General features: G+C 42.1%; 1 protein-coding gene across 2 annotated transcripts in view; it reads right to left on the bottom strand.

Moving 5' to 3' along the window:
* LOC138581420 (cytochrome P450 2D15-like) overlaps nucleotides 1-21549 on the bottom strand; it is a 378802-nt gene that overhangs the window by 95123 nt on the left and 262130 nt on the right. For both annotated transcript variants that reach the window (XM_069652735.1, XM_069652736.1), the window contains one exon: nucleotides 19057-19217. In XM_069652735.1, the coding sequence (XP_069508836.1) occupies nucleotides 19057-19217 (161 nt within the window). The remainder of the gene's footprint in view (nucleotides 1-19056; nucleotides 19218-21549) is intronic.

Genomic DNA, 21549 nt, shown 5'->3' with positions numbered 1-21549 from the left:
GTTCCAGATACTCTCGAAAATGCCTCTCTGCCTGCAACGTTAGATCTTTCCCTGGAGTCGTCAGGTTTGTGTGGACCCGAAACAATCTTGGGAAACCCAAGCTTCTTGGTGGAGTGTGTGAATCGTTTAACCAATGCCTATTGGCAGATGAGCAAGAATAAAAGATGCAGCATGTTTGAAAAAATTCCTGAATATATTTGACTATCCCAGCTGCTAGAGACCTCAAGCAGGCAAGTGGCTATCACGACAACTGTGAAAACAACGCCAGTAATGGATCCCAAGGCGTGTGCTGCTTGTACTGTAAAACACAACACACCAGAACATTCTTTGCAAGGCGTGGCCTTGAGAAAACTGCAAGTGACAGGTATAACACAGGGCATGCCGGATCTGGAGAGCAAGCAGTCCCTTAGAGCTCCAGTAGCACAATCACCTATGGAGTGTGCGACCAACAGAACGGCCGGTACTACCGATTGAGAATCTTCTACAGAACAAGTGTTTGTGTACTTCTACCGGGCAAGATGGTCCTGCCCCCTCGTCCAGGTTCTCAGGTGTATACTCGAGCTCTAAACCTGAACTTGAAACATATGAACTTGTCCGTACTTGGTCAAACTGCCTCTTGCCCTTATGAGACTAAAACGCTAAGACCCACCCTGTTGTCCAGCCACCCATGATGACCCTGGGGGGATGCAATGTTGGTGCTGTAGCATCTCATTCAAAATCTATGAGAGGAATAGCTACTGGTGAAGACTTCTTGGCGGGATGGAGAGAGAACAATTTAATACTGTGCTTTAAAGGCCATACCCATGGAAACAAAAACTCCTATAAAAGAACTTTAGTCAAAGCTCTGTCAGAAACTCTAGGAGTTAATGATATCTCTTTCAATTTGTTTCCCAATGTTAGAATTCTCTCGGACTGTATGTATTGTAAGGGCTGCAATATTCGCTTTTGTTTCTCTAAAGTTTTCATCTGCTCATGCATTTTGAATTACAGTGAAGTGCTGTCCACCAAGGGAATTAGACGCAAAGTCTACAATATGTCATCTGCATGACTCCTGGTATTCTTTGTGCGCTGAGAATAATTCTGCTGAAGTAGTTTGTAGACAGAAGAAGTGTGCATGTCGTGGTTTGAATGCTTCGGATGGCTCGATTATAGATTTAACAAGAGACGAACTGGAAAAACATCTGGCCCAGCATGCTGCACAAGTGTTTTCTACATCCAAACAGTCCAAAGAGCAAGTGAATGCTTGTGTGCAGCAAGGGGCGCCTGCAAGACCACTCTGGCCATTGATGGACCTGTTCGGCACACTTCAATGAGTAGCTTGGGGTTCATTGGAGCAAATCGCCCCATTGCTAGAGACCAGTGGTGCAATTCAATTAACACAGCAAATGCAGTATAGTTTATTTGCAACATCAGTGAAAATACTTAGTTGGAAAGTAGCTGGTGTATGCAATAAACTGGACTTGGACTGGTTAAACTGGTTGAAAAGCCATGATGTTGCACAAGAAACTTGACTAACGGATGATTCTCTCCAGCTTGCTCTGTTTCCAGAGCACTGGTTGACATACTGCGCAGCGATTCACGATGGGCTTGGTAGGCCAAGAAAGAGTCTAGCGACCCTTGTGCGCAACACACTTTCATGGAATCCCACACTTATTCCTAGCCCCTCCGATCAGATCTTAACTATCTCTACCTCTGGAGGCAATAAAAATGACAGCAAACGTGTGCTAGGTAATATTTATTTGCATCAAAAGGAAGCTCTAAAAAATATATTATCACCTAATGGGTGGTTAGCTGATCTCCTGGTTAATGACATTGATTAGAATATAATCACCATTGGCGATTTTAATGCTGAACTGTGTGGCTCTGTAGACCTTGATTCTTATAGACATCTGCTTGAAGCCTCATGTGTATCTCTAAGATAAATTTGAAATTAAACTCTGGCGACGTTTGTGGCACCCGTCTTGACGCTTTCCTTCTTCATACTGCCCTTGTGGAAGTAAATGGTAGATGGCCTGGTGATGACCCTCCTATGTACTTACATCTCAGGCCTCAGGAGCTTCCTGATTGATTATTGTTTGTTGGATTGTTTTTCGATTCACAGCGTACTTGTCTTTGAGGTCCTTGAGCGCCCCGAAAGTGATCATAAACCCTGATGCTTTCATGGAATGGGCTCCCTGCCAACATGTGTGCAATAGCCTTGCCTTTTCTCTTGGAATCAGTTCCATTTGCAAGCTCTAGGAAGCTACCTAGAGATAAGCTTCAAGTCACCTTGTCAGGTGTGGAAAGGGAAATGACACAAATGCTTGTTCAGGTGCATGACGCATTCCCAGTGGCCACGTGTGTTATACAAGTAACTAATCGCTGCTATTACCAATAAATGTGTATATCGTCATTCTGACAGTCGACAGCAGGGAGCATCCCGGGATGCTTCCTGGTATGACGCAGAATGTTGCACAGTGACATTTAATCTGTGGTTAGCTACTAGCAGCAAAACTAAATCAGCAGGGGGCATACACAATCTCAAGTGCAGATATAAAAAGCCCTTGAAGTATAAGAAAGTGTTTAGCGAGATGCAGAGGCAGCGAATGGAAGAAGTTACATGAGACAAAAACGTCAAAGTTTCTGGAATCTGGTTGCAACTGGTTTCAGAGATGGTCACCAGGACATTGCTAGCCCGATATTGCTATCTCCAGGTTAGCCCATTTTAGGGGGATTGTGTACAAACACTCTTGGCCCTGTTCTATTTGATAATGTCCAATGTAATAGTACCACCATTACTTTCTCAGTAGGCAGAGAGATCTAATAGGATAAGCAGCCCAGGCTTTCCTTCGTCTAGTCTCTCTAACATGTGCGTTTGTAAATCCAAGAATTATTTCCATCCTGTGGTTACTTCGGAAGCCAGATTTTTTATGGTCGGATGCTAGTGAAGTTGCACAATATATCTGTAATTGAAGTGTGGCTGCCTTGTCCAGAATTTTAAGTAGGAATGGAGTGTTTGTTACTGGTCATAGATTAGCTGGATCGTTTGTGCTACATTCAGGTTTCTTAATGATAGGGGTAACTGCTATTTCCTTAAGAGAGGTGGGTACTTTCCTATGTAGAAAGGAAGCATTGATGAATTTGGTAAAAAAAGGGGCAACATTACCAGCATTTTTAAGAATGATTTTGGCAGCAGGAGGTTCTCCTATACAAGAGGTAAGCGTAGTGGTGGCTAAGATTTTGATGGTGTCTTCAATAGTGACAGGGTTGAAGCAAAACCCAAGGGACAAATTTGTGTTTTCTTGTTTAATGCTAGTCACTTGCTTGCATGAAGTTCCATTGGTGTTTAGTTTACCTTGGATTTTATAGCGAGCCTGGGAAACCTTGTTCTGGAATGCTTTTTGTTCTATATCACAGTCCTTTTTGTTGGGCTCGATGGGGTGAGTAAGGGCACTTGGTTTTTCCCAAGATCTGTATAACTCAAAAAGCTTCCTAGCGTTATTTTGTGCATTTTCGATTTGATCGTTGTAGCAGAGTTTTTTAGCCTCAAGGATTCTTTCTTTATATATATGTTCTGCTAGTTTCCATGTATCTCCATTTTCATTGCTTTGATTTCTTTCCCATGCTCACTCAGCCTGTCTTTTGCCCCTTTTTAAGATGGTAAGTTGAGAGATGAACCAATTTTGCTTATTATGACAGTCTTGTATTGTCTTAGTTCTTAATGGAGTGTTTTTGTCAAGTAAATTAGTGACCTGGAGATTGTAAATATCGACCAGCCTGCAAGGGGGGCAAGGTCTGTGGAGAAGTTCATGATAAATTGCATGCAGGTTTCAAGGTCTGCAGTGCATATTTCATTTCTATTTACAATTTTCTTGGGAGGATCATGAGAGGGAATCCCTTGTTCCGACAGTTTGAGGGTACAATTGATGATGAAATGATCAGACCAAATGCAAGGATTAGTATTAGTACCAATTATTGTGATGTTTTGGGCTAGTACCCAATCCAGGGTATGGCCTCCTTTATGGGTGGGCTCACTGTTGTAAGCTGTAAATCCTAGATTTGCTAGGTTCTTTTCCAACTCAATGGCTTCCTTGTCTTTAACATCCACTTTCCACTGATTTAAAACTCCTAAAATTTCTGGATGAATTTGGATGGTTCAAGAGGTTGAGCAGTTGACCTTTTCTGATATCAGCAGCGATTCATCCGGGGATACCAATTTTGATCAACAGATTGTCTTCCCTCCCCCATATTCGCCGTTTAGGGTTTATCCACCTTTTTTAGACAGAGGCCAACCACGAGGACCGGAATGTAACCCATTCATGCACAACTACCCCTGGAGCCAGACCTGCAGCACCAGATATCCTGGGTCCGAATGAGCCGCAGATGAATCGACACCTTATGCTGCATGTGTTTAATCTGTCGGGCCACAAACCTTCACCAGCACAACTTAGAGTACTGTCTAAGGGCCTATCATTTGTCCCCACTGCCCGGACAGACTGGTTTGTGGTGGAATCAGACATCCAAAAATGTTTGCGTAAAATTAAAACTGAGTCTTAGATGCTGATCCAGTGGAAGCAGCACAAGACACAGGGTTTAGGGTTCCATCTAGTTTCACACCCCAGGATAATCAACCCCCCAGGGACATCCTTAACTTTGAAAAGTGCATACTTAAGGATTTGAAAAAGATGCAGAATGAGAGACAGGACGCTTTGTTTAACCTGACCAATGAGGAGCACGAGGCCGTTAGGGCTCTTACTAACCAACCACAACTGGTAGTTAAACCAGCTAATAAAGGGGGTGGAATAGTTGTGTTCAACAAGGACCAATACCATCAAATGGTTATGGAATTACTAGATGATGCCATGAGTTATAAAAAAAAACTACGTAGAGATCCATCTAGGGGCATTAAGAATGAGATTTAATTGAATTGAATTGATATTTTATTTATATCGCGCTCATACACATGTGTTTCAGAGCGCGACCAGGCAAGGGAGGGGAACAGAGGAGAAAACAAAACAATTTTCTTACTAGGCCCAGTGACATTGAGAACGCGCAAGTGCTTGGGAGAGGGCACGGGGAAAAAGTGCAAGGGATGGGGAAGAAAGTGGAAAGTGCAGAGCAGGGTGAGAGCAGAAATAAATACTGATAAATACATGATAAAAACAGCAAACACAGAACATAGTAGTGCATCCAGCAAGTGCTAACTTGAGGGAAGCAGACAGGGTAGGTCTGGTAAGTGCAAGGGACGAAGAGGGGGGACTGTGTGGGTACAGATACAGACCCCAGTGCATAGGGTGGCCGGGAGGCCGTGCAGGAGGGTGGAAAAGATTAGCAGGAGCCTGGGCCCGGTGGACAGAGGGTGGCCAGGTGCACAGTACCAAGAGAGACCAGAATCAGTGGAGGAGAGGGGGGGGTGAAAGCAGAAGCAAAGAGGATGGTCTTAAGGTGCTTCCGGAACCGGAGGTGGTTCTCCTCAAGTTTTAGGGTTGTAGGGAGGCTGTTCCAGAGGGAGGCCCCAGCCGAAGAAAGAGATCAGCCCCCAGCTTGTTTCTTAGAAAAACGATTGGCCCTGAGGTAATTAGAAGTAGAGGAGCGGAGAGCTCGAGAGGGGAGGTATTTGCAGAGGGATAGCTGAAGGTGTTTTGGACCAAGGCCCCAGTAAGCCTTGTGGATAATGCAGAGGGTTTTGAATTTAATCCTTCAATCCACTGGTAGCCAATGAAGAGATTTCAAGGCTGGAGAGATATGATCCCACGGCTTAAGGCCAAGGACTTGTCTTGCAGTCCTGTTCTGAATTAGTTGCAGAGGGCGGAGAGTAGAGGAAGGTAGATTTAGAAAGAGGCTATTACCGTAGTCCGGCCTAGAGAGAACCAGAGCTTGGGATACCATGAGCTTCTGGGGGAAGGAGAGGAAAGGTAGAGTACCTCTGAGGAGGTGCAGTAGGAAGTTTGACTTTTTAGAGACCTCAGAGACGTGGGCGGAGAAGGAAAGGGTGGAGTCAAAGAGGACCCTGAGGTTCTTAGCCACACAGGTGGGGGTGAGTGGAGGGCCCAGGGAAGCAGGCCAGAGAGTGAGGGGAAAGGATGGTGAAAGTGTGCCGATGAGGAGAATCTCCGTCTTACTGGCATTCAGACAAGGATCATTGGCGGCACACCACTCTTGAATGGGAGTTAGGCATTCAGAGATAAGAGAGGGAGAAGAGGTGACCGAGGGCAGCCTGAAAATTAGCTGAGTGTCGTCAGTGTAGCACTGGAAATTTGAGCAGAAGATGGCAATGCAGTGGGCGAGAGTTGCCAGGTATTGGTTGAAAAGCCGGGGTGAGAGGTTAGACCCTTGAGGGACACCACAGGTGGAGAGGAAGATAGATGATAGGAAGGACCCAAGTTGGACCTGGGAGGGTTGGTCAGAGAGGAAAGAGGTCAGCCAAGCCAGAGCCTGATCAGTGATACCCAGGTTATCACGGAGACGGTTGAGCAAGATGGTATGGTTGACTGTGTCGAAGGCAGAAGAGAGATCAAGGAGGATGAGGACAGAGGGAATGTTAGAGTCAAGGTTGGAGAGCAGATGTTCTTGGAAGTTCCGATCTACGCAGTACAGAGAGATTGGATCACTGATGATGAGTTTGGGTTTTTAAACAATTCAGAACAACGAATCCCCTCTTTCTACGATATGCCAAAAAAATATAAAACTGTAGAAAAACCAGCAGGTCGCCCAAAAGTAGCTGGTTGCGGTTCAATACTGGAACCTATTTGTAAATTCATTGACATGTTCCTACAACCAATCAGCCAAGGGACCCCTATCTATCTGAAAGATAGCACATTAGTAATCCAGCTATTTGAAGGATTCTTCTTTGACCCCTTACAACAGATCCTTGTTACAATGGATATAAAGGCCTTATATACTAGCATCCCCCAGGAGGAGGCTACCGAGCCGGCGCGTGAATTTCTGCTATTGGACCACTCACAGGAGCGAGTTCCATCAGAATTCATTCTGGAATTACTTACCATTGCTCTATGGAAGAACTTCTTTAAATATCACGGTCAATATTATATGCAGACAGAAGGCACCGCAATGGGGGCTGCACTTGCTCCTAGTTTAGCCATATTACTTATGGCAGCTTTTGAGGAGCAGCTTTTGAGAACATGTTCTGTCGCAAATTGATCCATTCAGGGGTAATGTCTCAGATGGCGCTGTTGCACTGATGACATTATCTTCATTTGGACAGGTACGAGTGACATTTTTGAATGACTTTCTGGAATGGCTTAATCAACGCCATAGCAATATCCAATATACCATGCACACCAGCAATGAAGAAATCAACTTCCTTGATTTGACCATCACGTATTATCAGGAGACCTTGGTCTGTTCATTATATAAAAAAGAGACCTGTAATACATCAAGCGATATTGATTATCTGCTTTTTCTCTTTCTTTCTTTCCTGCATGACCCTAGACTAGATTCAGACTAGGTCATTTATAGATACTCTATTTTTGGACATCCCTAGACTTGCATTTGTTATCTGTGTTTTCTATCAACATTTTCAGGTCAGCAGGATTGCTTTTGCTCTTCACATTTGGAGTTATTAATTTGATGTGCATTTTCTGTATGTATATCCTGTTTGAGCACATAACTCCTTTAGCAATGTATTTGATCTCCTTATTCATTGTTCTGTGATGTACACAATATTTCTTTGATTTATATTTTTGTTGTGTGTGTTGCTTTTTGAAGTTTTTCTGTACCTAGATGGTTTTTCATTGTCATGTTTTAAATTATGATGAAATAAAAACATTATATATACATCTCTGTTCATATTAGTCAGTTGATGCATCTATTGGCATAGTTGGGGTACATGTATTATTCCCTATAGCTGTTCTGGCCCTATTGTGAGAGGTGAGGTTACGACCCAGCTCAGTTATTATGAATTATATGTAATAACACATTGCCAGTTATTCCCGGTGGGTACATTTCTGTCATATATTGGTTTACGTTTACTCCAGACCCCGCAGGAGATGGAGTCAGACCTTAGGTACTTACACTATTAGACAGCCGCGCTGTCTGTAGGGCAACATTTGTTGTTTCTTTTGCATATGATTATGCATTTATTGCTTCACATTGTTTGACACACTTTCCTTTTCACCACTATCTATTTTCACAGGCCTTCTCTATCTTTTTTGGTCCCCTTTTATTTGGTTGCCACACTCTTCCATTATGGTTATGTTCTTATTTTAGTATATTAACATGGGGGAAAACACAACATTAAGCTACAGCGAGGACCACATTACTGAGATTGTATGAGGACCTTCACTGTTTGACCCGTCGGGAGGCAATGTGACTATCTCCTCTTCATCTAGTGAAGATCTCCTCAAACTTAAAAAGAAAACTTTTAGAACAGAGCTTCACGGCCATTTCCTTTGGTAATACCTGAAGGCTAATATCATCCCCCCTGGACTGGTGGTACGCAATGAAGATAAAGAGTAGAACACCTACATAGCTACGAAATGTGGCAGGGATCTCATGGTCCTGGCAATTACCATGGGCCAGCGATTAGGACCATTGGCTCAAAGACAGCTCAACACTGAGGAACAGAAATTCTGCAATAATGCAGCAATAATTAATGCACAAGAAAAGCTGCAGGATATTACAAAACAATTTGAGGAATTCAAAACTACTACACTTAATAAAAAAACAAAAGGAGTTAGCTAAGGATATCCAGGAATTCAAAACTGAGACAATCTACCCCGACATAGCAGCAAATTATCTTGAAGCTAAAAATACAGACAAAAACCAAACCACGGGTGGAAAGAGGGGCCGCAGACACTGGGTTATCTTTTCTGATACAGCACTGATATTTGTTCATCCGGTGATATGAATTTTGATCAACAGCACGTCTTCACTCTCCCATATCTGATGTTTTGGGGTTATCCACCTTTTTTAGGCAGAGGCCAACCCTGAGGACCGGTATGGGACCCATTCATGCACAAGTATCCATAGCGCCTAGGGACGCGATGCCAGAGATCCCGGGCCGAATGAGCCGCAGATGAATCATCACCTTATGTTGCCTGTATTTAATCTATCGGGCCACACACTTTCGCCAGCACAACTTAGAGTACTGTCTAAGGGCCTATCATTTGTCCCCACTGCCCTGACAGACAGCTTTGTGATGGTATCAGACATACAAAAATGTTTGCGTAAAATTAGACTTCAATCTTTTTTTAAAGGTGCTGATCCAGTGAAAGCAGCACAAGACACGGGGCTTAGGGTTCCATCTAGCTTCACACCCCAGGATAATCAAACCCGCAAGGACATCCTTAGCTTTGAAAAGTGCATACTTAAGGATTTGAAAAAGATGCAGAATGAGAGACAGGACACTAGATTTAACCTGACCAATGAGGAGCACCAGGCCCTTAGGGCTCTACTAGCCACCCACAGCTGGTAGTTAAACCAGCTGATAAAGGGGGTGGGATAGTTGTGTTCAACAATGACCAATATCATCAGATGGTTATGGAATTACTGGATGATGCCATTAGTTATTAACACATCTACATAGGGTTCCTCTAGGGACATTAAGAATGATATCTTGGAAATTATGACCTACGCAGTACAGAGAGATTAGATCACGGATGATGAATTTGGGTTCTTAAACAATTCAGAACAACGAATCCCCTCTTTCTATGCTATGCCAAAAAAATATAAAAGTGTAGAAAAACCAGCAGGTCGCCCAATAGTAGCTGGTTGTGGGTTAATACTGGAAGGTATTTGTAAATTCATTGACATGTTCCTACAACCAATCAACCAAGAGACCCCTACCTATCTTAAACAGAGCACATCAGTAATCCAGCTATTTGAGGGATTAGTCTTTGACCCCTTACAACAGATCCTTGTTACAATGGATATAAAGGCCTTATATACTAGCATCCCCCAGGAGGAGGCTATCGAGCGGGCACAAGAATTCCTGATATTGGACCACTCACAGGAGCGAGTTCCAGCTGAATTCATTCTGGAATTACTTTCCATTGCTCTACGGAAGAACTTTAAATATCAGCATCAATATTATATGCAGACAGAAGACCCCTTTTGTTTAATTTCTCTGGGGTTTTGATTTGGCGTGACCGTTCACTCAAACTAATTGAACATAAACGGACATTTCTACACATGTTCGACCATTGTTCTGATGAAATTTCACATTGAAGCATTCTACTCCACTCCATCATCAACGACCCATTCCCCTTATATCTTGAAATAATTTCCTCCCTCTCCCTTTTTGTCTCTAAATGATAAGGCCTCTAAATCGAACCCTTTCTCATAATCAACCTTTCCTATTGCCTTTTTTAATCGTCTGTACTCCATGAGAGAGAAGTTATCTATGTCCCATTTGTTTCTAACTTCTTTCACCGTGAACCATTTCCCATCTTTTTGCAAGTCCCCAATCCATCTAATCCCTCCTAGAAACCAATCCGGCCAAAATAAAGTTCTCCCATTTTCTTTGATTTTTGGGTTAAACAAAATGGAAGTATCTGGGATCTTAAAAGCATTTCCACCTTGCAAACTCAAAAGCTTTTTCCAAGAGCTCCTCAGAGATTCTGTGATGGAATTAGGTTTACTCCCTTGTCTTGACATTGTTGACAAAATTGCTCTTGTCGTTAATGGCCCTACAAAGCCAGCCTCAGCTGTTGCCCATATATTTGGTTCATTTTCTAAGAATCGGATAAAGAATTGAGTCTTGAACGCTAGATGATAAGCATAAAAGTTTGGGACTCCTAATCCCCCTTTTTCAAGTGGTAACTGTAACTTCCACAGCTTTAGTCTTGGTGGTTTGATATCCCATAGAAAACTCTGTAAGAGCCCGTAAAATTCTTTCCAGTATCGTGTACTAATCTTCAGTGGTAACATACAACATAGTTTATTTTTGTCGTTGAATTCATTTTTAAAGCGTTCACTTTCCGCTATAAGGAGAGGTTTAGTATTTTCCATCTTTCCAAATCCTGTCTTATACCTCCACTTAACTCTTTCATATGTTCATGTACCATCTCCTCTAACTTTGGGGTTAACCAGACACCTAAATATCTCATCCTTTCCGAGTACCATCTAAAACCAAGCGATATAATCCAATGCTTATTGCAGGTTATTGTCAACGGTAGTACCTCTGATTTTGCCCAATTCACCTTATACCCAGGAACACCTATAAAGGTTTGAAAGAATCCTCATCAAGGCTGGCAACAAATTCTCCAAATCTTTAAGACTACCAATAAGTCGTCGGCATATAGCCATAGTTTTTGTTCCACACCCCAGTAGCTCACCCCATTTATCAATCTCTCTTGTCTAATGGCAATAGCCAACGGTTCTATCGCAATAACAAATAGAAGTGGGGACAAAGGGCACCGCTGTCTAGTTCCTCTTTCTAGCTCAAATAATCCCGATCTCAATCCATTCGTATTTATATCAGCAGTCAGTTTGGAGTACAATATCCTAATCCAGGAAATACATTTCCCACCTAGGCCCATTTTATGTAGCACAGTATATAGATCATTCCAGTTTACTCAATTGAATGCTTTCTCAGTGTCCAAGGATAGTACTGCAATATCTTCCCAAGCCCCTGCAGCTTGCGACATCGTTTGAAGAAACTTTAGCATATTACAAGAGGCATGTCTTATCACGACAAAGCCTGATTGATTTTCATGAATTAACTTTGGTAATAGTACTTCTAGTCTCATGGCTATAACTTTGGCTAAAATCTTGTTGTCTGTATTTATTAAGCTGATCGGACGATAATTCGAAGTAAGAGTTCCATCCTTCCCTTTCTTTTTAAATACTGTGATCATGGCGTGCCTAGTCATTTGTGGTAGAATACTATGCTTCAAAGATGACATGAATATATACTTCTGTAGGTTTAGGACAGAAATGGGCAAAATCTTATAAAAACTCATCTGGAACGCCATTGGGTATTGGCGATTTCCCTGTGTTTAGTTCTGCAATTGCCCTTCTAATTTCTTTAATTGTCAGCTCTCCCTCTAGCTTTTTTTGATCCTTCTCCAATAACTTTGGGATCTCCACTTTCACAACAAAATTTCCCATTTCACCCGACACCGCTTGTTCATTGCAGTATAGGTTCTCATAGTATTTCTTGAATATCTCGTTAATTTCTATGGGCTTGAACGTGGTAGAACCATCAGGACCTTGTATTGATGTTGTTGCCCTATTCGACTCCAGTTTCCTCAAGTGGTGTGCAAGGCATCTATTACATTTTTCTCCTTTCTCAAAGTAGGTACATTTTAACTGATATAGACAGTGTTCAGCTCTTTCCGTTTTCAGTTTCCGTAGTTCCTTGACTTAGGCTGACTGCTTCAAATCATCCATCACCTCACATGATAACCTTTTGATCTGTGTATCCATATCAAGCCTCTCCCTTTCAAGTCTTTTTTTCTTACTGCTAGACAGACTCAGCAATAAGCCGCGCATTGTACATTTGAATGCGTCCCATACTGTTTTTGCGTCCCAAGTCTTCGGTATGATTTTCCTCCACAAAGTATTCTGCTTCAGATATGACCTTCTCCAGCAACACCTCCTCCCTCAATAACACCGTGTTCATCCTCCATGTGAACGATCTTTTAATTTTGAAATTTAGGCTCATGTGCATTTCCACTGGGGCATGATTCATTAAAAGTATGTTTCCAATTTTTCCTGTTCTATAATTTGTTGCGACTTTACCTGCTGTTAGTAACATGTCCAACCGAGAATATGTTTTATGTGCATTAGAGTAGAAACTATATTCCTTTGTGGATGGATGTTCTAAACCTCCAGTTATCTTTCAGCGTATATTCCTCTAGCAAAGCATGGAGTGACAAGAAGTGGTTATTCCTGTCTTTCTGTACTCTACATTTGCTTTTATCCAATAGTGGATCCAGAACTTCATTAAAATCTCCACCTAACAGAACATTTGGTGTTTTCATATCTTGTAAGATTTAAGCCACTCGTCTATAAAACAAGCCATCATCAACTGTTGGCACATAAATATTACATAATGTAAATATTTCCCCCTGAATACTCACGAACAGGCCAATTATTCTACCCTCTTTATCAGAATAGTATTTCATTATTTGTACTGGAGAAAATAGCAACCCCTCTAGATCTCGAGCTGAACAAGGAGCCACATACGTTCCCAAACCATTCCTTTTTAATGCCTCTTAATTCTTCCTGCATCAAATGAGTTTCCTGTAAGAAACAAATGTCAGCTTTCAAATCATTTAGATAATTAAAAATCTTCTTTTTAAATTATTGATTCCAATCACATTCCAAGACACTATGCAACTTTCGTCTCCAGTCTTCATTATAATCTTCCAACTCTGTATCTCGCAAACATTGAAATCTATCAGTCCCAATAATAAAATACATTAAAAAAAACACAGCCCACCCTCTTAAGAAAATGCTAGTAACAGGCTTCAACTTCCACTCCTTAAAACAAAAAAAAACATTTTAAAAGTTCCTATACTCCAGGCTCCTCTCCTAGAACTTTGAAAACTATGAATTATTTGAGAACGTATTAAAGGGGAACATTTCTTTTCCCATCCGCTTATTCATTCACAGCTTGTGCTAAACGTTAAAAAAAAAGGTATCCTTAGCTATCTATCCCTATCACAGACGTCAAAAGAAAAAGCAAGCCCCATAACTCGCTTGAGCCTATTAGGATCAAATACATATCAAACACAAGTTATTGCGTCCCATTTTACATAATACTTATATCTCTGTTACCCTGGTAAGATTGTGTCAAAAATAGTATTTGGTAATTTGCCCACCTTACAATTGCACTATTACATTCCAGTTAATTAAATTGAAATCACCTAAAGTAAACAATATATCGGTTCACAGAAACCCTGAACCAAATACTGGGCCTGTTGCGCTATATGTGGCATATACGTTGTGATTTTATGAGACGGTGGAGAACTACTTTTCATTTTGCAAAAACTGTATTTACATATCATCCGTAAGATTGATGAAGCCTAAACAGCCTTGGTATAAAATATTAAAATTATATTCGTTATTCGATGTAAGTTACGAAACTGCAGAACCAACACGAAACAGAAAGTTAAATTACATTACAAAATGATCATGTGTTGTTCCAAGCTTACAAGCATCCTCATCAGCGTAATGACTCCCCATAATATCCTTCTAACAAGGATTTCTGAGCATTCTACTATTAGAAACCCGGAATATTTGCTGAAATCTTGTTAACTTTGTCTAAATTTGAAGGCTATTGTTATTCTAACCTGAATAACACCATCAGCAACAGGCACAAAATAGTTGGTATACAGACTTCCATCGCATACATTTCCATCTAAATGTATTTCCATCGAAGTTGTTCCAACTAAAAATATATGCATCGAATGCATATTTTTGCGTTGGAACAAATTCAATGGAACTTACCTTTGATGGTTAAAAATCAATGGAAAGACCATAAACCAAAATAGTTCTCTCTGTACATGAGACCAATGTATCTAGATCTTAAATCACCCTGCTATGAAGTGGATTGAAACCCATATAAATATCCCCAATATTTTCTTAAAAACATCAAACATTAGCTCATCCACCTGTAGATTTGGTATAAATCTTGATCGACAATATAAGGTAACAATGTTGCTAGCCCTTGTATTTCTCAGAGGCACAGTTAAAGTCATTGGAAACAGCCCCACGTTCATGATGAATAATCATTAAGTTTCCAAATATATTCCTCCTAAGCATAGAAAAGTCATCCCTTCATGCATTACTGTGACACCTTGATTATCATTTGGAAACTGACAGATGCCTTCATGTTATAAGGAAGGTAGATGGACAGGCACACTCTGGGAAGCTGTGACCCTTTATATCAGCAGGAGTTGGGGGGACAGATGAAAGCGACGTTAAAGGACTTCAGGCCTAACAAAACACCACCACCACCACCACCGCACCCATGGCAGCTCATGGTCTCCGCTGCTCTGGGAAACTGCGGTCCATTATATAAGCAGGGGTGCTGGGCCAGATGAAAGCGACATTAAAGGGCACCATCACAAACAAAACACCAGCAGCGCCAACACCACATTTAATTATCTAACTCAGTTTGGCTTTTACTTTACTTCACAGCTAAAATGCCAAAACATGTATTGCTCTACTACTATGTACTAATAGCCTTGCAGATCTCAGTAGGGATCTTTATCGCTTGGGATAAGGACCCGTTCCTAACTTGGCAGCAGATCATCATCCTGTGACAATGACCCCTCTCTCAGTTCACATGGCTAAATTAATGTACCCTGGAATGCACTGAAATGCTACTGTATGGTCAATGTTCAGTGGTTCGTGGCTCAGGTTATAATGTTGTTAGCACAGGGCCTAAATATGTATATGCATTTGGGCATCCCCATCATTGACTACAGAAAAATCCCTTGCTGGACTCGGTCAATGTGGTTGGAATCTGCAGCTCAGAATGGTTGACAGGGTCTTTACTGTTTGTTAACGTTGGTGTTCTGGCTAGTAGCTGATTCAATAGTGAAGGCCTCCTTGAAAATGACAGAAGGGAGTTCCATCACCTAAGGGCAAAGGGCATTCTTAAATTGAATGTTTTGATATGTTTGCCTGTGTACTTTCTGTGGCTTTGAGGTTGCAACTGGGAATGTTGATTGGGGTCAGCTGCTGTAGCTACTCTAGCCTTTAATCCCTGCAGTCTATGTAGAGAATGTACAGGATTCTGATTTATTTGTATCAACCACTGCCAGCCATTGGCATGTTTGTCCTCAGGGGAATTTGGTTCAACTTCTAAATATATGAATACAGCCTGGGTGATTGATTTTTTATCCATTCTGATTGTCCACTTATGGGCCGTACCAAGGAAAATATGACAGAATTAAAACATATGGCATTGAGACTCTCTCCCTTAAATCGTCTGTTCATTAGGAATTCAGCTTGTGTACAGCCTTTCTCACCAAGAGTGATTACTATTCAATCCCAGTGGAGTGATTCCCGGCACAGCCATTCTTTCAATCTTAAAGAGTCGTATCTTGTCCAGAGCTAGAACAAATGATTCACTGATACCAGCCGTGTTTGTGTTCCCAAGTGTCATCCATACCGGCAATTATGATAATGTATCATACGTTCATCGGGCTGAGCTGGTCTATCCTCCGCTCCACGTAATGACTGGCCGCACTGTAAACAAGTAAAATCCGATGCTGCTCATGCCTTAACAGAGTCATACGCGGCGCAGCAAACAGAAATTGACCATGAATCCTTTAAACGTCTTCAGCGTTCCTCGACTTCCAGTCAGCTGATTCAACGCACATACAGCACGCCTATAGGCCCTTTCCTCGAATCTCCTTTCTCCATAGAGAAAACAAAAGAGTATTGTTCGTAGTCCATCATACGGTGTATTCATTTGAACTTACACCATTAAACTGTGAAAGCATGCAGGCGCCATCTTAAGGGCTAACTTTCCGAAAAAATTAATTAAGAATTAAACAAAAGGAAAACAAACACAAAGAACATAATGAAATAAAAATTCAGGCAGCAAAATATAATACACCAGCCAGGAAGAGGGGAGGGCACCGGCAGACCATTAATCCATATTGGACACAAAGGCAGGCTTCATTCTTGTAAAATCCAGCCATTGCAATGCCTCTTTGGGCTCACTGGTGGATTTTTCTCCATCTGGGAGGCAAACAGTCAAGATGTTTGTCTTATTCACGTAAACTTTGATACTTAACTACTTGGCCAGCTCTTTAACCCCTTTAAAAGATCTTCTCCTTAACATAATCTCCTTGGGGTAGTCCGGCTATCGGAATATTGGCTTTCCATTAAAGCTGGCATTACCTTTGGTTCTGGCTGATTGCAGTAGGCTTTCATTTGTTCTTGTGCTAACAAAGGCTATCAGGATTTGTCTAGCCCTAGATTCAGAGGATTTCCCAATTCTGTAAACAGAATCCATGTCGCTGCGTATAGTTGATTCATGGCCAAAGCATTCCTTAAAGATCTCTAGCACGAAGGAAATTATATTATCAGCTTCTGCCTTTTCCTCCATCCCCACCAGCCTCAGGTTCCTTCCTTGCAGTTTTAAATCCAGTTCCAGAGATTTCTCTTTTTCCTTCTTCTCTCAAATTATTGTAGGTTCTAAAGCTTCCTGCAATCTCTGCTCCCATAGATGCAGATCCTTTGTCCAGATCAGTAACTCTGTTGTCCAGTTGAGTTAACTTCAGTTTAAGCTCATCCATAGATGTCTTGACCTCTCCAACATCTTGAGCCACTTTCAGTAATAGCGTATAAATGTCCTGGGAACTTCATTCATCTCTGAGGTCTGCTTTGACTTTTTGGGGACTGGATTTTTTGCCACTTCAATTTTCTTTTTGGTGTTCATTATCTGATAATTATATATCTTGGAAGAGATGGCCCAGCAGCTGCAGGATTAAGCTGCTGCTTCAGTGACCAGCATTCCGGAATCCTTTTTCTTTCTTTCTTTCCTGCATGACCCTAGACTTGATTCAGACTAGGTCCTTCATAGATACTCTGTTTTTGGACAACCCCAGACTTGCATATGTTATCTGTATTTTCTATCAGCATTTGCAGGTCAGCAGGATTGCTTTTGCTCTTCACATTTGGAGTTATTAATTTGATGTGCATTTTATGTATCTAGATCCTGTTTCAGCATATAACTTCTTTAGCAATTCATTTGTTTTCCTTTTTCGTTGTTCTGTGATGTACACAATATTTCTATGATTTATATTTTTGTTGTGTATATTGCTTTTTGAAGTTATTCTGTACCTAGATGGTTTTCCATTTTCATGTATTTAATTAAAAACATTATATATGAATCTCTGTTCATATTAGTCAGTTGCTGCATCTATTGGCATAGTTGGGATACATGTATTATTCCCTATAGCTGTTTTGGCACTATTGTGAGAGGTGAGGTTACAACCCAGCTCAATCATTATGAATTATATGAAATAACACGTTACCATTTATTCCTGGAGGGTACATTTCTTCTGTATGTTGGAAGAGAAATGGCACATGAGGAGGGACACATAGCTTGTCGATGTTGTTTGGTTATTTGCCTACCCATTGACTGTCCATCGCCTTGCTAATCCCTATGGCCATTCCAAGCAAATTCCTGCCCCTCACGCCCGAAAACACCTCCTCATGGGAATTCTTTGAGCTCGCTTTAATCGAGCCTTGCCATCGAATTTTGCATTCAAAGTGCCTGCCAGTGATTTTCCAAAGCAGTCTTCTGAAAGTTAATGATTTAATTGGAGCTCTAAACCAGCTTCAGGTGTAATATAAATGTCTTAACCAGGTCTGCCTCCAGCCACTCGATTTATAAGCACTGTGTGTCCTTCACTGAAGTCCTGTTAAAAGCAAGCATTTGCAAAGCTAACAGTTATGGCTTGTGTATAAGTATTAGGCATTTGCCAAGCACTGCTATTAGATGCCCGGGTACTCACACCATTTTGCCCCTGCTACCATCAATGGGCAGTTAATATCACTATGGCACTGCCCATCAAGACAGCCTTATGATCATCACTATTCAGACATTGGGCCTCATTACGACTTTTGCGGAATGGGTTAACGGGCTCCGCTAATGGAGGAGGACCCGTTAAACCAATTCCGCAAAATTACGAGGTCCCCTCGCGGGACCCGGTAAGGATGCCTGGTAAAACCAGGCGTTATTACCGGGTCACGCGAGGGGACCAGGGAGCTAACAACGGGCCGGTCGTAATCGGCCCGTTGTTAGCTCCCGCTCCCATTCCTATTGAACCCTATGGGGGCTCAAATGGGAATGGGGAAGGTCCGGGCCCGGGTTCCCAGTAGGAGGAATTACCGGGCCCTCCGAACTCGGAATGGCCCGGTAATTCCCCATTCAGGGAACCCGGACCCGATTTTGGAGGCAGCCATGGTACTTTTAGCGCTATGGCTGCCTCCAAAATCGTAATGAGGCCATTGTCTTAGACCTCATGCATAAGACACAGCAGGCAGTGAAAAGTTCATGCTGGGAAGAGCTTTGCTCTACTCACCCAGGACCTTGCTCCCTCAATATAGTAAGGTGTGATAGTGCTCATGTGGTTAGCTTACCTGAGGGAGGAGTCCACTCTCAGCCTTCAACAGGTTGTCAAAGATATGCAGCATCTTCTGAAATTTCTTATCAGTGTACTCAAAGCGATCTCCAAATACAATGGAGCAGATAACATTGCTCACCGCATTATTTATTAGAAAATGTGGGTCAAAAGGATGACCTGTGAAGATAAAATCGAGAGAAAAAAAAAGTCTTTACTTTGTAAAGCTTGACATAAACAAAATGTTAGGAAAAAAGCATTAGCAATTAAAAGCACACCTGACTTTAAAAAATGTCAGCTGAATCCTGGCCTCCCAGGTTTTTAATCCCAACAAGAAACCATGTCTGATGTGATAGTTCACTAGATTTTACTTTCCAGACTGACAGAAGTCGCATGAATAAATCTTTAGTGGCAATCGTATTGTTTATCGCTTTCCTTGAAGGAAGAACCATGAGGTGCAACTGAGTATAAATTCCCCTACAGGCCTCAACTACCTTTCATGCAGCATACATACTGGGACACACCTTTCACCTGGCAGAGTTAACATTTATTTTGGGCCTTTGATTAATTCCATGGCTTGCTTTTGGGTTAGAGGGTGGGATGGCAATGGAGGCCATGTGCCACCATCAGCTACACAATATTGGACCCGGGGGCGGTCTGGGGGGATCCCCTGGCCCAGCCCACCATGCTCAGTTTTGTGGCTGGGTCCTTTCATATTCGGCCACCCGATACCCCCAAACACTTTGAGGCACCCCCAGACAAAACTAGGCTCACCCACCTGAGAACCTGCAACCCCATTGCCCTCAGAGTCTGCCTTTTGGAGTTGTTAAGGGACCACCACCACCTGTGGAATATTAGGCCAAAGGTGTGTCTAGCACCAAGACAGCACTAGCATAGATGCCAAAAAAATAAGGTTTAGCCTTTCCAAGTTATATAACAAATGTGCACATGAGAACAGTAGAAAGGGAGAAACACCTGCTGTGTGTTAACTAACCCCCTTACGGAACTTCAGTCGCACTCGAGGAAATGCACACTGGATATTGTGTTCCTCCACTGAACACTGCCAGGTGCAAAACCTAACTGCGGAGCTCGGCAGAAACAAACTCACTTCACACAATAGTTGATTAGAGTTTCAAGACAGCAGCCAGCCTTCATAAAGACATTGTCCATGTATACATGGGCCTAGAGGCAGGCGAAGCAGGTGATAGAGAGCCTTCAATACTGAAAAAGAACTCCAATCCAGGTTTCACTACAATTATTTCCAACACCTGAGCATGGTTAAGAAGGGACAGTGCCCAGGACATGGCCAAACTCCTAAATAAGTAGCCGGGAGTGAGGGGTGTGACTGACCGGAGGAGACAGAATGCTGCATTTGCTGGTGGATAGAGGAGCAGGAGGAAGAGGATCAGGAAGGTGCAAGCTACAGAGAGGTGACTATGGGAAGGGAGAGGAGTGAAAAGGTGGAGTCTAATGAGTAGATGGCAAAAAGGCACAGCATGAGGAGAGCAAGGCGGAGAATAAAGAAACAATGGCAACTAAAAACCGCAGGAGGCGGAAGCTAGAGAATAAAGATGAGATGGTGAATAATAACAGAAAAAGGAGGGAGAATTAGGAGAGAATTAGAGGAATATATTTAAGAGAAGAAGGTCCAAATATCGAGGTTTGCAGTAGAATCAGGTGGAAGAAGAGCATTGCTGAGAAAGGAGAAAGATATCCATGAGGGAATTGAAGGCAGAGGAGGAAAAAGAAGAGAGCATTGGCGAGAGTGAGGGGGTTGTTAAAGAAGCAGTCATGCGGTCAGACGGATTGGAGTGAAGAAGGTCTGACAGTATGAGCAACTGCTGAAGCAAGAAGGAGGTATAGGATGCGGTGAAGGAGAGTGGCACTGAAGAGCGGGAACAGGCGGTGCAGGAGAGGTGCCTTTAGGTATGAGACTGTCATAACTTACAACGTGGTAAATAAAGATGGGTCAAGGAGACTATATCCATGAGTCTATGACATGGAAGAAAAGAACTGTCACACAAAGAGAGGGGTCCCCTCAATTAACACATTCTAAATGTACTTCTATGGAGCCACAGCCCTGCTAGAGCACATGGCTATCGTCAGTTGTATTTGAATAAATGTATAAGGTGGCACACACATGAATATAAAATGAATTATTTATTCAATAGGCAATACGTCCTACAACAATACATATTAGAATAATAATAAAGTCTGCTTGAAATTACACAGATACAATAAATGAAATCTGCCTAGTAAAAGCATTACTTATCTTTTACTTCTGAGCCTGTCTGGTCATGGTCCTACTATGCTTTGTGCCAGTTGGTGTCAGAAGTGGAATCGATCAGCACAGACTGTTTGGCCCAACCCACTACCTGGACTATCAAGACTGGCCCACTGGATCCATGTTCCTAAGTTTCATTTTGGGCATGGAAGGAACCTACTTGAAAATTATTATTCTCTCCAGAAAAAACAATCTCCATCCCCTGAGCCCCAGAGTCCTTTTGACTTC

Source organism: Ambystoma mexicanum, chromosome 3p (assembly GCF_040938575.1).
Source record: "Ambystoma mexicanum isolate Mex_15411 chromosome 3p, UKY_AmexF1_1, whole genome shotgun sequence".
Lineage (NCBI taxonomy): Eukaryota > Metazoa > Chordata > Amphibia > Caudata > Ambystomatidae > Ambystoma > Ambystoma mexicanum.
This window is presented reverse-complemented; position numbering and strand designations above follow the sequence as displayed.